At 41.0% G+C, this 18,203-nt stretch overlaps 1 protein-coding gene across 1 annotated transcript; it reads right to left on the bottom strand.

Annotated features, from left to right (window-relative positions):
• Window positions 1-4,295: 4,295 nt before the first annotated feature.
• On the bottom strand, window positions 4,296-11,373 carry FAM237A (family with sequence similarity 237 member A). The gene is made up of 2 exons (XM_013004420.1): window positions 10,962-11,373; window positions 4,296-4,435 (listed from the first exon to the last, which is right to left on the bottom strand). The coding sequence occupies exons 1-2, from the start codon at window positions 11,371-11,373 to the stop codon at window positions 4,296-4,298; spliced, it is 552 nt and encodes a 183-aa protein (XP_012859874.1).
• Window positions 11,374-18,203: the final 6,830 nt, after the last annotated feature.

Raw genomic sequence — 18,203 nt, 5'->3', positions numbered from 1 at the left:
AACAGAAATGAACTTCAAACTTGTTGTCAATCATTGGTTATACTAGAGTGATTAAACAGATGGGACTAATTAGAATTGTAGGCATTTTAGATATTGGATATCGCTAAACTCTTGCTTGCTGTTAGTTCACTTCCACTTGCTTATTGACTTTCATGCAGCACTCGCTGGGATGGTCACCAAGGTTCTGGCCCTGACACTGAGCCACCTTTTGTCCACGAACATCAGAATAGCCCTGCTTCCCTCAGCAGTACTGGAGAAACAGATCTGCAAGCCCCTAATGAACTCTCATATTGAAATCATGAACTTTCCAGTCTGCTTTGGGCTCCCAAGAATGTAATTTGTTATTATTATTATTAATTAGAAATTAATACATATGTCATTCCATGGTCCAATCACATCCAGCAGACTTGTACACTTGCTACCACAATCAGTTTCCAAACATTTCTTATCTACATGGACTCCTTGCCATTGTCTCCCCTTCCGCCCGCCATCACCACCGTCCCCTCACCCATGAATCCCTTATTCTACTTGCTATCTCTATGGCTTCATCAATCCTGGGTTTCGTTTATCGATAAACAAAAAACATATAACACAATTTCAAAAGGGTGACCCCAAATGACCTAACTCCTCTGAGATACTCCCTAATATGTACAAACACACACCAAACTAAACAATACACACCAAAAATACAGAAAAAAATTGGAAACCAGATCAGGTCTAGCATGCATCATAGGGGGAGATCTGCTGACAAGATTTTAACTGTTCAAGTTACATTTATGCCCGTGGTCTGCTCTACTCAACTCTCCAGTGCACTCCGTTTAGTAACCACTTTCCTCCTCTCCCTCAATTGTGGGTAGAGGGAGTTCACCGGAGGCTTGTTTCTTATGTAGTTCCACCAGTGACGCTTGGGCTCCCACTCTCATCCATAGCCTTCTGCAAACCAGATTCTCACACATTAGGCTCTGATACTAATCCCTCCTTCAACTTTGGATTATACGCTTCACGATCCTTCGGTGACCGCTGATGGTGTGCTTCCTCCATGGGGACTTCGTTGACATCCCACTTAGATGGCTGCTTGTTTGGAGCCAAGCCTTCAAGACCCCAGAAGCTATTTTACCTAAAAATTTAGGCACCATCTAATTCTGTCACCACATTTAGCGCCAGTTTCCTCTTCTCCTTTCCTGAGGGCGAGTATTGAGCAGGACCATGATGGAATTGTTCTTAAGTTGGAGCTTGGATTTAGTGTAAACCCAAACCCCATTCCTGGATCTATGTGTTGCTGTTTTTCTTTTAATTTATTATTACTTGGGCATTAACACAAATGTCATGTCCTTGCATCGCTCAATCACGCCAAGCAGACTTGTACCATCGTGTTCATAATCAACTTCCAAACCTACTATTTCTTCCTGGATTCCTTGACTTTGTCTCCATTTTACCCCCCAGCCCTTTGAAGTCCTTGTTCTACTCACTATTCCTATAGGTTCCTCAATCCTGGACTCATTTACCCCAAAACAGAACAACGTATGTCACGACTTCAAGAGTGTAAGCCCCAATGACATAGCACCCCTGATGTGCACCCTAATACAAAGAAACAGAAACCACATAAAACAAAATTCCAAGAATGTAATTCTTTATGGGAGTAGAAAACCTTATCTTGCTCCCTCAGAGGAGCTGGTGGGTTTAAACCATTGACCTGTGGTTAGCAGTCCAATACCTCACTCACAGCACCAAGACTCCTTTGTGAGGTTTTAGAAGGTATATATATATATACCCTGCTTGGCCCAGTGCTTTAAAGAATCCTGACTGATGACCTCAAGGCTGTCAGTTCAAACCCATGAGCTGCACTTCCAGAAAGACATAAGGCTATCTACTCCCATAAAGACTTAGTTTGGATAACTAAATGTTGGTAAAAGTACAAAATGGAACATGATGAATGACTAAAGACTAATGATTAAGCTGTCGAAACCTCATGGACAAGTTTTGTAGAGAGTAAAGTGGGCTGTTGGTCAAGCCTATAGATCACTACTATAGGAGACCACTGATATAAAAGGAAAAATCAAGAAAAATGATTTTCATACCAAAAAAATTAGACCATAATAGTTACAGAAAAGCTGGGTTAAGGTGGGGAAGGATGGTGAGAAAATGGGAAGAAAACAAACAAATGAGTAAATAAAATTTATATTTTAAGAAAGATCACATAGTAATACAAGTAGATGAATATATGGTAGCATAGTTAGATTCATATGTAAATAGATGATAACAGAATCATTTTTTAAAAGACCTACAATCTCAGAAACTCTGTATAAGATTGCTATATGTTGGAATGAACTAGACGGCAGTGGGATTGTTTTCGTTGTTGTTTGACTTAAACTCTATTGGCTAGTAATCAAGTGTGCCTCTGGGGGCTGGGGCAAAGACACACAGTGAGCTTTCGGGGAAAGGAAGCATTGGCTGCCCAAGTAAAAACCCTGGGCACACTTTGAGAAGGTCTGCATGTCAAGATGACAACCCACCCCCCAGCACAGGTTAGCATGCTGCTGGTGCCATCTTGGCAGAGAGTGGACGGCTAGTTTCTAGCAGACACCTAGTAAGAGATGGTTCTAGCAAAGATTCATGAAACTGGCCAGGGCAAAGCAATCAATAGGCCAAATTAAGGGTCGCGTGGATGAGCCTCTCCTACAGGCCCTGGCCTTCTATCATCTGCATAGACAGCTGTGTGCTGGCCTGTGGGTTAACCTTGTGAGCAGGCCAATGGCATAGAGAGCAGTGGAAGACAATGGGCAAAGCACTGTGAGGCTAAGCCTGCAGCAGGATGTCTGAGATTGCCTCCCCCCTCAGATGCTGCCCCTACTGTACGTATTTTATGTAGTCGCCCATTCACCTCCTTTCCTACTAAGGTACTTGGAAGCACATGCTGTAACACAGTCAGAAGGGTGCATCCAGGAGAGAAAGCTACCTGCTAGAGTCCTACTAGAGAACATAAATATCTCAGTGCGCATGTTCATTAGAAAGTGTCCAGGCACACAGAGCAATAAAGTAGAATAATATACACAATTGCTCTCTGTGCTCACACCAATTCCCAAGGCACCTGCCCCATGATATTGAATAATAAATAAGGGAACACCATTCCTCGTGGACTGGCAGATAGTTATAGAGACAAAACTTCCCTGGGGGGCTGATAAAACTGCTACCTGAGGCTCAGAGGTTAATAACTTCGATTCCCCCCGGAGTTTCAGCTCTAAAGACACGATTTTCATGCCCCTACTGACGGACCTTCCAACCACTCGAGTAGTGACACCACAGGCTCCAGAAGCATAGTGCCCAGCTTGTTGCCAGAGCAAAGAAGCAAAGTCCTTCGAATGCCCCCAGACCTGGTCCCAGGAAGGGAAAGTATCTTTTCATGCAGGGTACCAGTCACCCCTCGGGGTGGATTGGATACTTTGCTCCTCTGGTGCTGGAGGAAGGAGCCAGCCTAAGGTGGAAACCCGCCATGTTGTCGCACCTGGGTTGGAACCATAGGGTAGCAACAGGGATGGCAAAGGGGCTCCTGGAAAACACCTCGTCTTCACTGCTGACAGCGTAGTGCCTTGGAGCTGAGACTTCGGATTGGAATGGATTGGGAAGCACCAGGAGACGTACCACGATTTTCCTGGTGTTTATATTACCAGTCACGATAGCCTTCAAGAGAAATAACAAGACTTCCATGGAAAATAACATGATATGAGGTTCAGATTGTTTATTAATTTGGCTTCCATTAGAAGAATGTTTTCTTGGCATTTTCAGTGTTTTGCTTTATTGTTTGTTTGTTTGTTTGTTTGTTTCATTTAATGTAAAATATTCTTTCAAAGAGGAATCAGGTACCACAGATGTTCAGTAAATGGAAATTGATACATACAGTGCCTTGTCTGTCTGGGCATAAGCCATCCAAGGATGAATGGTTTAGAAGTTAGAAAGTATACGTAAGTCAAATGTATCACACCCTAGCTCCTTCCCCAGCTCAAGTGTCTGAAGATAAAATATCAAAAACAATTTAGAGAAGCAGGGTCTCCCAATCCCAAGACCATCTTTGGAAACTGTTAACTCTTGAGGAAGGTGAGAAGATCTGGCAGGAACGAGACCATTTGGAACATGCTAGCTACCTAGAATGAATGGAGCCTTTGAGCGTGTCATCTGAGAGAATTTGGTTTAATATTTGTCTCTGGACATTCCCACCACTTGAAATAAATAAATAAATAAATACTTTTCAAGAAAAATATGTGTCTATATATTGTTTAATTCCAACATGTGCATCAGATTTATTTTCTCTTTATTCTCAGACTGCTGGTCACTTTTCCAATGAGCCTAGATCCACTCCTGGGCACATACATGTGCATCAGCTCTTCAACCAACTCTTTCTTCTTCAGGAGAGGTGTTCGGAGAAGCTGAGAATATGCACCTGAAAGTAGAAAAAAAATCTTCAGGTCACTCAATTATTTTCAGCATAATGAAATGGCAGTTATTTTTTTTTTAATGAAAACCTGCTGTGCGTTTGGTTTTATCATCAAAATGGGATGAGATGTATTGCAGCAGTGCATATGGAAATTTCTATTTATGCAAATTTTTCGATGTCTGTGATTTAATTATATAACCCCAATGAAGTGAATTATCATAAATACCATTTCCTTATCACTAAGACTATCCTTAAAATATTTTTATTGAAAAGTAATTAAAATTCATTGTATATTGAAATAATAAAGAAAATGTTCAAACAATCCATAAAATAATTCCAGAGATGATAAAAGTTTTCCATTCTCTCTCTCTCTCACTCTCTCTCATCTCCAACTTTTCTATTACTAAGTATTATTACTCTACTACTACAAATGCTGTACACCGCAGTATCATGGAAGAAAGGCCCGGATGACCTGCTTCCTTTAAGAAAATGCTACGAAGCAGTTCTCCTCTATAGCATGTGGAGTCGCCATAATTCAGAATTGATTCAACCGCAATTAACAACCACTATGTTACTCACTATAATTACTAACGATAAATTACAAGGTTATTATCTCCTTTACGTAATCCTGCCTAAAGGGTATTGTGCTGCATCTTTGATTCCTTGGAATAAATTTCAAGATGAGAAACAACTGAGTAGGTTTCATAGGAAAATTCCTGGAGTGAGTAGGTTAGACAGAAAATGCTTCTGAGTCGAATACCTTGTTTTTCTCAATCACTGTCGTCTACTGTGCTTGTCGTTGTTAGGTGCGATCCAGTGAGCTCTGATTCCTCGGGACCCCTGGGTAGCAGCATGACACTGCCTGCTCCTGAGACATTCTTACAATTGTCTTGTCTGAGCTCAGTGTTGTGGCCATTGTGTCCAGCCATCTCGAGGACAGTCTTCCTTTGTCGCTCACTCTCTGCCAAGCACGATGGCCATATCCAGAAAGCAGCTTCTCCTGAAAGCATGTTGGAACAGTCCACAGGTGGAACAAAGCTGTCTTCTTCCAAGTAGATTAAAGATTCCGTGGTATACTAAATGTTCTTTGACCACACCACAAGTAAAATACATCAATTCTTCTCTGGTGTTCCCAGTTTATTGTCCAAATTTTGCACACATATGAGGCCATTGAAAATAGCAGGGTTTGGTCAGACGCACCTTAGTCATCAAAGTGATATCCCTGTTCTTCAATACTTTAAGGAATTCTTGTGCAGCAGATTCACTCAATGCAGCCCATTGTTTGATTTTCTGAGTGATGATTCTCCTATGCCAGTTCGTTAGACATCAAACACCATCAACTCACAACTCTAAGTTGAAATTTTCTCATCATGGAAGAAAAACAAGGATGTACCTTAAAAAAAGCCTTCATTTGCATAGAAGGGTCTATGTTAGCCCATGAGTTAACCTGGATTCTGTTTCTGTCTATTTTTGAGTTACCATCAGAACTTTCTTTTCCTAAATCAGTCCATCAGTCTACCATCCGTCAGTGTCTATCTGTATTCTATGTCTTCCTCATTCATTCTCTGCCTTGACGCCATCCATCGGGATCAGGAGCTCAGCCAAGGCACATGCTCTTCATACTTTCCCAGGTAAACACTCAGTCCCTCGACCATGTCTTCGCAGACTAAATGGTGAGAGTTGCTGTCCAGTGACTTCCACCTCATGGAGACCCGAGGTTTAACAGAGCAAACGACCGCCTGGTGCTACCTACAGCATCCTCAGGATAGTTGGGATCTAGACTAAACAGCAAAGATTTGTTGTTTTTTAGGTTTTTTTTGGTGGGGGCGATTTTGATTTCTGAACTTCCACTGTTCTTGCTTATCATTTTTACAAACAGTCACAGTGTCCAGATCATGAGTCAACAGGGTCAACTGCCCTCGGAGTACAGTGCTTCCAGAGTTTTTCCATATTGACATGCTTTTAGTACATTTCCTTTTTATAGACTCACAGACCATTAGGACCGAGAAATAAAAGAAAATTCAGAGATCATCTAACACCTTCCATCAAACTCTTTTTCAGATTAAGAAACCAAAGACTAATTTAATGAACTTGCCCCAGTTTATTTATCTACATACTATCTTTTGTTTTCACATTTATTGACCCAATACTAACAAATATGATATGTTAACATATGAAAGTATATGAGGGTTAAATTTATTTTTTAAATGCATAGCGAGATTTTTCAAGTGTGTTTAGACTTTAATTTGGAGGAGTCAAAACCTTTTGGAGTACTTTGTAGACACTTACTTCTATTCATTTCTTCTGCCCTGATGATGTGGCTTCACTGAAAACTGTAGGGACAAGCATCTCTTCAGCCCTACTTCCATCCCAGCCTGGGAGTGTATTAAATCCCCAGGGACAAAAGAAAAAATTAACAGAAGATGCACACAGGGACATCCAGAACCCAGTTGAACCACTAGAGGTTTAATCAAGCCTCTTGAAATGAAAACTTGATGTTCCTGTAACTATTTAACTTTTGGACATGGTATCTCCTTGACCCAAGACCCTCTTTGACTGTGAAGATACAATCCAAATGGAAAATGCTGTTTCCTGGCCTGCACACAATAGTTTGCATTAAATGTTCAAATAATTTCAATACACTGAAAGGTGCACTTCTACTTCTTGCATAGTGTCAGCTGAGTCAATATACACTCTGCAGCAAGGTGAAGAAAGTGGCTTCCAACTTGTAAGTTAAAGCTGATACTTTATTTTATCTACAGAAGTTAGAAATTCCACACTGCAGCATGCTTCAACCACTACATGTGTGGTTTCATACTGGCTGTATATCCTTTAAAAGTGAGACCCAGAGCCCAAACAGATATATGCACACCTGTGTCCATCATAGCACTATTCACATTAGCAAGAATATGAGAAACAACCTACATGCCCTTGAGTGGAAGAATGGATAAATAAACATTGATGCATACACACAATGGAATACTATGCAGCATTGAAGAGTAACGACTGGACTCATGACATGGATGGGCTTGGAGCACATGAGGCTGAGTGAAGTACGTCAATCACAAAAAAGAAAAATATTCTGTGAGACCCCTGTTATATTAAAAGAAAAAAAAGGTTTTCTGTATTGCGCATGGAAAGACAGACTTTAATGATTACCAGAGATAGAATGTCCAGGGAAGGGAGGGGAAGTCACAGTCCACAGTGCAGACAGGCGTTAACTTTTGGGAAAGGGAAGACACTATCCAACGAGAGAGATGCGCAAAAAAAGATAGACATAGGGAAAGACGTTAGGAGGTTTGATGAGTTTTTACATGTAAAATTGATTATCTCCTCCCTAGAACTTCGCCTAATTTCACAATAAAAAGTTAAAAAACAACTGCCACAGAGTACCAAAACCTGGAATTGTGCTGGATGGAATAGGCTTTTGTAGTTTGCATTTTTCTCGGTAGGTGAGCATCAAGCAACTCACTCGGAGTTAGTGCAACCAGTGGCATCACCTGGGAAGGTTCTCTCTGATCACAGTGATTTTTCCCCCCAGTAAAAGCAGTTTTGCTAGAACCGTATTTTCTTGTGTGATGGCCAATTTAAGAAAACAGTGTGCGGCTGTGAAATTTTATTTCCTGCTCAGGAAAAATGGCACAGAAACTGCTGTAATGTTGAACACAGCTTACAAGGGCAGCACTATGGGACAAACTTAAGTGTACTAGTGATTTTCTTGTTTCAAAAAAGGTGAACTGTCAATTGATGACAAACCTTGTTCTGGATATCCGCCAACTTCAAACTGGTGAACATGTCAACTTGTAGCGCATTAGGAGTTTGTTCCACCAGGTCAGACTGTTAATCAAGCTTTCTATTTAGAATTTCTGAAAAGATTGTGTAACAGTGTGCGACCAAAAAGGTGTGATTTATGGCAGACGCGGGCCTGATTCTGCCCTGGCGACAATGCAACTGCTCACACAGCCATCTCAGTTTGCCAGTTTTGGGGGGCGGGGGAGAGCATGCCTCTCTTGTTTCACGCATCTTACTTACCTGGCCTCACTCCATGCAACTTCTTTTTTGTTTCCACGAATGAAAAGAGACATGAAAGGGCAGCGATTTGACAACATAAAAGATGTGAAGAAAAAACGAGGGAAGTGCTGTCAGCCAACCAAACAGATGAGTTAGAAAAATGTTTCCAAGAACGGAATTGCTTATTTGACAAATGTATTAAGTGTAATGGACAGTACTTTGAAGGTGATAAGGTTGTTTTGTAAAAATATTTAAATACATAGCTTTGAAAACAAATTCCGTTTTCTTGGGGGTACCCTCCCTCGTGTATACATAGCCTCAAGCAAACGCAAAGATATGTCTTTAAGTGGTAGGCCAAGTTGAATTACAATGCTACGTTTATGTTCAGCTGAACACAGATAATAATTTTACTCATTTTGTGAACATTTCTTAGTATTATTTTAAGTGAGTGCAAAGACATATATGGGGATTTAAGAGGATATTGTCGTTGATTTCTTTTCTTGAGATAGGCTGTCTAAATGTACACAGTGTACTTCTTTAAAAATATTTCTCCAGATTCCTTATCCTTCAAACCTAAGTATTGGTCTGAGTAGCAAAAAGAAAAAGAGGAAAAATAAAATGAAAATGGACTTGGAGGCTTTAGTGACAAACAAGATCATTTCAAACAACAACAACAAGTAAACTGAGTGCAAAGGGAAGACAAACTTGGTAACAATTTTAAGTACAACAACCAAAATGAAAAGAATGTGGAAATGCCCTCTACCCATGCTTAGCAGTGCATATGAACACAATGCATGGCTCATACTCGTGAACTTCATTCATTCTAAAAAAAATGTCTTTAATTTGTAACCAACACTTGAACATACCCATTTTCTATTTCTACTTAAGTAGCTAAAACTGCTGAAAGAATATTGTCTCTAAAGAAAGAAAACGGTTTAATTCCCAATTCGGTGTTTTTACACATGTAACACACAATGTCTAAATCTGTTTCCTAGTCATTCCGTCCCTTCAGGTGACACATTTGTAAACACATGATGCTCCTTTTTCACAGCAACATGTTTTTAAAAATGGCATAACATCTTACGGAAATACTTCTCAGGGGAAAGCAGCAGTTACCAAACAAATTAAAAGGGAGTAGTTATTTTCATAAAAATACACCATTTGCCAACATAAATTAATTTATAAATAATAGTAATGGATTGTCTGATATTTTTATCAGCAAATTATGGGACACAGGTTCCCAGGGTTAAAACAAACTAAATATGTAAAACCACAGGAGGTCTCCATTAATCAGAATCAACTCAAAGACAATTAGTGCTTGGGATAATGTCTTAGGAAAAGATTTAGCTTGATCTGTTCCTGTTAATTTCTATTTTAATTGAGAGATTATATTAATATATTATAGTTCGCATAACAAAATACATGAATGCAATAATTAATGATGGATAAGCTTTCCTCAGATACATAAATAATCCTAAGAGTTACCGTTACCCATACAGTCGTTGCTGCAATGTTGGGGACTCATTGGTTGATACGACTTTTAAAATGGAACAAAAGCACTATGAATAGGACCCAAAGCACCAAGCTCACTGCAATCCAATCAATTTTGACTCACAGTGCCCCGATACAGCAGGTAGAACTGCCTCTTTGGGTTTTCGAGACTATAACTATCTATGGCAGTAGAAAGACTCATCCTTCTTCCCTAGAGCAGCTACTGACCCTGCGGTTAACAGCCCAACACATAATCACCATCCCGCTAGGGCTCCTTGTTACGCTAAGGCATCTCTTTACTCACTCACCTTTACTTCCATTTTATAAAGCATATTTCTTCTAGTACTCCAGATTAGACTGTGTGTAAATGTGATATATACTTCCAAGGAAATCCCTAATGATAAAAAACTCCAACTTCCAAAAAAAAAGTACTCAGCTGAAAGTCAATTACATATTTGAGACTGATGCGAAAACCCAACAGGGAGTGAATTTGCATGCCAGTTGATTTTTCTACACTTCATTTTTTCAAACTAAGTACCTCTCAAGTAGTCCCTCCATTTACATGAAGCAATGTTTTTGTCTTTTTTGTCTTTCTTCTTCTTCTTCTTCTTTTTTCAGTTTAAAGAGTGCAAGAAATTGAGTGTTGTCAATGCTCCCTGCACTAACATTCAAATCCTCCCAATTCCTTAGCAAATGAACTAACTGTCAGGTTGTTGATCTTCAGACTAATGTGGGAATTGCCTTAATTTGGGGACATTCTTTTATGTTTCTGTCATGTATTTAGGGAATCATGCTTCTCCTTACTTGTCTTTCAGGGTCTCCCTAACTGCTGTTCACCTCAAGTGGGAGAATCAGGGCAAAAATTTATAAATGCAGCTATTATGATATGGAAAAAGGAAATGCTGTCTACCTTCCTATCACTTGGGTGCTCTGTGGATAGGAACAATGGTCCCCTTTCCCTGTTTATTACAATTCCGAATATTTCCACTTGATTAACATTTCAAACGACAAAGGACCCAATGTTGAGCACCTTGTTTGCTTCTTGTGTGCCCTGAATGTGCTGCTGGGATTCTGTCTTCCTCTCCAGCCAATTGCCTCCTTCCTAAGCCATGGTTCCTGGAAAGGACACAGTCCACATAGATATCCCAGAAGAGTTGGGCCAGATCCCAAAACAGCGCCCCATGCTTCAAGTTGTCTGATGACTTCAGGTAGATCATAAAATCCCAGAAGCCTGAAACTGTGTTGGAAATGCGAGGCTTCCGCATTTCCAAGAGGAGCATTGAAGAGGATTCCCAGCACTGAGGATCAGCTTGGTTCAGAGCCAGCAGGTCTGTCTGGCTATGACAGAAGAGAGGAGAAACACAGCATATTCCCATAATGATCAGGGAACAAGTGAGGCTCAAGGGGCGGTGCATCCTTCCTCTGCTCCCAGAGTCAGCCATGGCCCAGAAGCTGCACAGAACGGAAATATTCATGAGAGTTTCTGTATTTACTCCATTAGTACTGAAACAAAACATAACAAAAACTCCTCTTAAGAATTTTGCAAAGAGAACCCCACCAGTCTCCAATGTGAGAAAAATCTTATTGCACTTCCATGTCATTTGCAGAATTCTAGCTAGAACACTCATTGCCTGACTAACTCCCCAAACCAAACTCAATGCCATTGAATTGCTTCCAGCTCATAATGATTCCAGCTCATAGGGCTTCTGAGATTGTAAATCTTTATGAAAGCAACAGCATCACCTTTTTTCTAAGGAGCGACTGGTGAGTTTGAACCACTTTCCGTTCAAACCCCAGTGTTTAGCCCACAGGCTTCCTTCATTATCTGACTCTTAATCTCAACTCATTGAGTCCATTTCAACTCATAATCACTCTTTAGGACGGGGTAGAACTGCTCCTGTGGGTACCTGAGACTGTAAATCTTTAGGGAAGCACAAAGCCTCATAGCTCTCTCCTGCAGATTGGCTGGTAGGGCGAACACTAGTCTGTGGGTTAGCAGCCTAATGTGTAATCCACTACACCACCGGAGCTCCTCATATTCTGCCTCGGTTCTGTAAAATCATGATATTTAGGGCTAAGGAATATCTATTTTTAAGATGTGTTCCTTCGTAAGATGAATAAAGTTGCTTTTTCTGGATATGTGGGGACTGAGAAATATACATTCAACTTACTAGAGCAGAATTAGTAGACACTTTGCAAACAACTAAAAATATTCTACAATTCTGATGTAGCTTTCATCTAGATTACGTTTTCTCTTTCTCATTTCTTACTATAACTCTTAAGCTTTTTAAAGATAATTACTTGTCACTCATTCATTTTTTTCCTGCCTCTCACTGCTGGTTGCAATAAGATCAAGCCATGTACACACCACTGCAGAATGCACAACAAGAAAGAATGCTCTTGAATTCATAAGGACCTCATTTTTTTCTCTTTGTAGAAAAATAAACTTCTCTAACTTCTCACAGGGTACATAAAACAAATCTAACAGAAAGACAAATAGAGGAGGGGCATAAAGATTCCACTTGCTATTTTAAATATTCATATCTTGTAGACACCACTAATATGCTCATCAATGCCAGCAAAGCACAGTTCATAGCAATACTCAACATCTACATCAAAACGTTTAATGATAACATCATAACATCATGTCTTTCTCTTCACAGCAAGCGCCATCAAATCAAGATTTCAACAACTCTTGTCTTTGAACGTACACATTCCTGTTTTGAAGGGGCAGAATTGAGAGACAAGAGTGTTCCAACATATTTGCGTCTACTTTTCAAATCATAGATATATGATCTCTCTCCCTGAACAAAATGATATTCAGTGAATCTGCTTTGAAATTAAAATATCCAAGTAGAAGCACCCCGGAAATTTTTTCTTCTTCTCCTAAACTGATCACTTATGAGTAAGCAGAGGACGGGGCGCTGTCTGCGGTGCTGAAGTTGGCTCCTGCGGTCCCTGCCGGTCAGCGCTCGCATTGGCTCCTTTGGATTCGCTCCTTTTATGAGAGTCTTTCTCAGACCTTCAGAGGATTTTTTCGGTTGTTGTTTTTTTTTTTTAAGTCCCTCAATGCTGAGGTCCTCCGATCTCGCCTTTCTCCAAGGGGAGCTACCCGGGACCCTCTCTGTCCTCATGATCACTCGTTTTCTTATTCTGAGGCTCTGTTTCCGGGACGCAGAAAGGACAGCCCCCAGACGCACTCACCTGCCCAGTTCTCTCCGGGATCCTGGAGAGGAAATGCCCAGGCTGTATCCCGCGCGTGCGAAGGTTCCCGCTCCGAGTCCTTAAGCTACACTGCCTCTTCTTAAGCAGTGGGAGTGTTCAGCGCCTCTTTAAGTTTACGTCAAAGCTCTGGGAAACTGCCACCCCAGGTGCCCCCGAGAGTCAGTATCCAGTGCCCCTCCTCTTCCCTTCCTCCTAGGAGGATTCCTGCGCCAGACTGCACACTCCCTCCGGGGACCCTGGCCCACAGCCACCACCCACCCAACGGAACTGAGCCTTGTATGACTGGGCTTCCTCATCCTACCTCCGGGAGGGGCGCTGCCCCCACCCGCGAAGCTGCGAAGTTGGGATCCAGTCCCATGCACGCGACTAGAGGGGCTCCCCAGTGCCTGCTCTCTAGGCATGCCTCCCTTGAGAATAAAGGATAGTGAGGGAAGACAGGGACGCTGGAGAGGGGAGCAGGGGAATGGGCGCCCTCCGGCATTCCCTGGGGAAATGAAGAGCCTCACAAAGATGTCCTGGGCTTGAACTCTTTTCAGGAACAGTGACCTGGCGCTAGGAAAAGAACAGCCCTGAGAAGTGCGGTGGGTGGAAACGGGTTGATGCTGGAACCGACTTCTAGAACACTGGGGCCAGTGTACCCCATTATTCCCAGCCTCTCTGTCCAGAGGGACCTCTGGAGCTCTTCACTTTCTGGACAGAGGCTCCACATTTCACAGTGGGCGGGGGTGGGGGTGTCTTGCTTTCCAGAGAAGGGAAATGCACTGGGTTTAAGTCTCTTCACAGCTAGTTAATAGCCTAGTCTTAGGTTAAAGTAAAATTATGGCTCAGAGGCTGGGGGAGGGGGGCGGTGCGGGCACTTGGAGGCAAGGGGAAGGCAGTATCTGCTGAACTGCACAAGCCTCCTTAATTGAAACATACCCAGTTGAGTCCCGAGGCAGAAGTCCCTCCTTTGCAAGTACTTCCAGGTTTTGCACCTAGCCTCCAAACCTCCTGAAAACCACTTGTAGGTCCCATTATCTGAAGGCTTTTGTGCCAGCTCAGTAGTATCCATGGTTACCTTCCTGAGGGGCACAGGGAAGCACCCAGTCTTGTAACAAGGAGGAATGGCACCCTCTCTAAGTGATAGTAAGATGCTCTGAAAAGGAATGCTGAAGGATTCTGGGCTTTTCCCTTGCTGGGAAACTGGCTGGAGTTTACGTCAGTTTGTCCATCTGTGAACTGGGCATACTCATTCATACCTACTTCTAGGAATGTGGGAAAGATCACATAGCTAAGGTCTTGGACTTGTTTGCTGCCCCACACAGCTCCAACATCAGAGAAACAGATCATTGTAACACAGTCGAACACAGAGACAGAGGATGGTATGGGAGAATGCTGAGGGGCCAGGAAGGGGTAGCAGGGGACCGAGAAGACATGAAAGAGGCAACTCCTAACTTCCTGAAAAGGAAGAAGTAGTTACAAAGATTTCCTGGAGCCAAAGAAAAGGTGTCTCCTCTAGATAAATAAGATAACCTGAGCCAAGGCATAGAGGGGCACTTTCCAGCAGCTACCTCCCTCTTGTGGAGAGCAAAGTCAAGGAACAGGAGTGCAGGCAGAGCAGGTGGAAACAAGGTAGGCAAATGAAAATGAAAATTTTGGTTGCAGACATATAGATACCTACATTAGCTATGAAAAGATTAATGTATAAATATGCCAGGACCAGCTGCCACCCCAAGTCCACTTCAATGCATACAGTAGTTTAATTTCAAGCACTTATGTGTCAAATGGAGTCCCTGGGTGGTTATATTATAGTTAGTGTGCTTGACTACTCACTGAAGAATAGAAAGTTTGCATTTACTCAGAGACACCTATGGAAGAAAGCCATCAAACATTCTGGGAAGCACAGTTCTACTCTGAAACACAGGGGTCACCAAGAATCATAATCAACTGGTTGGTTAGGTGCCACCTGGACATTATTCTGGATGCTGGGTATACAGGACAAAGAAAGTAAAGCCCCTGCTCACTTGAAGCTTAGTTTGCAGGGAGGCATGAGTATGTGTTATATTTATATTTCAATTGTAAAATTGTACATATGCAAATATAGATGTAGACGTACATGAATAATTATGTGTCTGTGTTTCTAGTTTCTGTGCTGTGGGAAGTTTACCAGGATGTATCCAATAAGTAATTAGTTAATTAAATAAGTTGAATTAAATAAGTTGATGACAGCTAATCTATCAAGATGGAGCATAGGGAAAAAGAAAGATATTTGTAATATACGCACACTATGTCATGTGTGGCTAGAAAACACAATAAATCATCCAGAAAAAGTAAAGCAGGGTTGCAATAGGGTTATAGAGAAGAGCTATTTTATAGAGAGCAGAAGAAGTTAGGAAAAGCCCTTTCTAGTGGGGAACTATATTAGTAGAGACCTAATGAAATTAAAGAGGGAGCCAGGAAGATAGATGTGAGAATGTATAGTGGAGAAAACATGTACAAAGACCTTAGAACAGAAGAATTCTTACAGGCACAGTTGGTAGACGATGAGGTTAGAGAAGGTGTTAGAAATCCATTCTTCCTGCTCAGTGGAGAACATGGTGAAGGGCCATCAGGATAGAGGCCGGACGTCCAGTCAGGCAAGTGATGCAACAACCAGCTTAATTATCATGATGACTTAGACAAGGGCAGTAACAGCGCAGATTGAAATGATCAAACCCTGAACACATGCTGATAATACAAAGAACAAACGTATTGATGTACTGGATTCAGAATTTGAGAGAAAGGAATTGGAAATGATCCCATAGGGCTACAAAAACTGGAAAATGAGAGTCACCGCTTACTGAGGGAAGGAAAATGTTGGAGAAATAGATTTGAGATAGTGAAATCAAGAGTTTGGTTTTGAATATGTTAAGTTTGAGGTCTGTATTTACATCAGGATGGAGAATTTAAGTAGGCAGAGGAAGATTGGGCACTGGACTTGGGATACAGCATTCAGGAAAGAAACATATATATGAGATTTTCTCAATTTTGAGAGAGAAAGCCATGAGAGAAAGTGTTAAGGTGGTATCTTCTGACCTTATCAGAAGTGGCCAAAGATGAGCCCTTCTGGTCAAGGCACTCAAAATGTGACTGAGAAGATGCCTTCTCAACGTGGAGTCTCCCATAATGATGTGAATGGAATCAAGCCCATGTGAGTAAAGCCTTCAGGACCTTCATATGTGGACAGGGCACACTTCAAATCGAGAAGAAATAGCTGCAATTATCTACTAAAAATAGGAACTTGGAATGTATGGAATATGAATCTAGGAAAATTAGAAGTTACCAAAAATGAATGGATAAGGATCAATATCCTAGGTATTAGTGAGCTGAAATGAACATCTATTGACCATTTTGAATTTTAAAAATATATGGTTTACTATACTGGAAGTAACACGATTAAAAAGAATGGCATTGAATTCATCATCAAAGAGGACATTTCAAGGTATATTTTGAAGTACAATGCTGTCTGTGATAGACCTGTATCTACCCGACTTTGAGAAGATCCAATCAATACTATTGAATACAAACTATTTTTCAAATTCATGCACCAACCATTTGTGACAAAGAAATTGAAGAATTCGGCGAACATCTTTGGATCAAACATTATTAGCACTTGGGATACAAAAATTGAGAACAAAAAGGAACAGTCATTGGAACATATGGTCTTGGTGATAGAAACTAAGCTGGAGATCACATGATAATCTGCTACAAGTGTTTAAAACTAAAGCTCAGTTCACTTGAGATTTCTACATCAGATCCTTCTGGTGTGGCCGATGAAGGATGTTGTGCACCTGAAATACTCTCTTGGACTTAATGCTGAAAAAACATAATATGCAAAGCAGCAGCTGTGTACTTTCCCAATATAATGTATTTGCAAATCATTGGACCTTGGTTCCAAGTTCTTGCTTTGAGAGTGCCTCATAAGTGGCAACTCAAGGCTACCATAGATTTGCTATTTTCATGATTTCTTTTTATGACCTGTCTTACACCAGCAGGCATGATTCTGCCTTTGTGAATGAGCTTTATTGAAAGTTTTTCTCTATCTACAGCCCTCATTGTTCTGGTAAATAATGTTCAGTCACTTAAGTTTTTGATTTGTACAAGTCAACAACCACATATTTTATTCTAAGAAACTATCCTATACATATCTACTTTCCTTTTCTCGACAGTATTTTAAATTCTATGTCATTGGCCAAATTAATGACACTATCAATAGAATGCCCTATGCCACATGGGGATGATTTATAATGTTCCCCAATAAAATAGTAAGGGTATCTCTAAAGTGAACTAGGTACATATGTAAACCATAAATACAGGAATGGGTGTCTAACTTACACATAGTTGTAGTCCTCACCTAAGAACAATTAGTTTTTATGATGTGGTCCTACTTGATACTTGCCCTCACTAAGAGATAACTGAAGATATGGGTGCTATAGCAAAGTGTGGTGAAGAAACTAGATGGCGCTTGGCTATCAGGGTGGTGGGGTGCAATGACATTTGGGGTCTTAAAAGTCTTGTCTTGAAACAAGCAGCCAGTTAAGTGAAGTGTCATCTAAGGCCACATGGAAGACGCACACCAGACTGTATGATCCAAGCATTGTAAATAATAAAATCAAAGATCAGAGGAGGAAATGATATTATAGCTTAAATTCTAAGCACCAATTTTGACAGTGAAAGTCCAATATCCATTTTCAGGGTTCCTACATGGATCAAGCCTCCATTGCCTCTCCTCTGACCATTGACCAGGCTTGTGTGGGGGGTTGCTATCAGACAGAGTGCATGGGAGAGTAGCTTAATGCAGATGTAGACTTGACGGCAGTGAGTTCGTTTGTTTAATCATTTGATCTCCCTTTTGGTCCATTTTAAGTTTGCTGTGGTATTCAATATTTTCTGCTTTCTTTTTGATCGCGTTCCTTCGTTGTTTTATTTTGTTATTGTTATTCATTCTTGCGTATGTTTTTCTGTATATGAAATACTTGATAGGTAAATCAATAGAGACAGTAATGGGATTAATAGTTTCTTAGGTTTA

Source organism: Echinops telfairi, unplaced genomic scaffold (genome assembly GCF_000313985.2).
Source record: "Echinops telfairi isolate 266 unplaced genomic scaffold, ASM31398v2 ScPeMD7_3;HRSCAF=10, whole genome shotgun sequence".
Taxonomy (NCBI): Eukaryota; Metazoa; Chordata; class Mammalia; order Afrosoricida; family Tenrecidae; genus Echinops; species Echinops telfairi.
Note: the sequence above shows the minus strand (reverse complement) of the source record. Positions and strands in the feature narration are given on the sequence as shown.

What these genes read in the sequence shown, in the direction of transcription:
- FAM237A (XM_013004420.1), bottom strand. Translation starts at nt 11,373, where the DNA reads ATGGCTGACTCTGGGAGCAGAGGAAGGATGCACCGCCCCTTGAGCCTC. An exon ending in GCACACAAGAAGCAAACAAG is followed by an intron (nt 4,436 to 10,961) that starts GTGCTCAACATT and finishes TTCTACTTTCAG; the next exon opens with GTGCATATTCTCAGCTTCTC.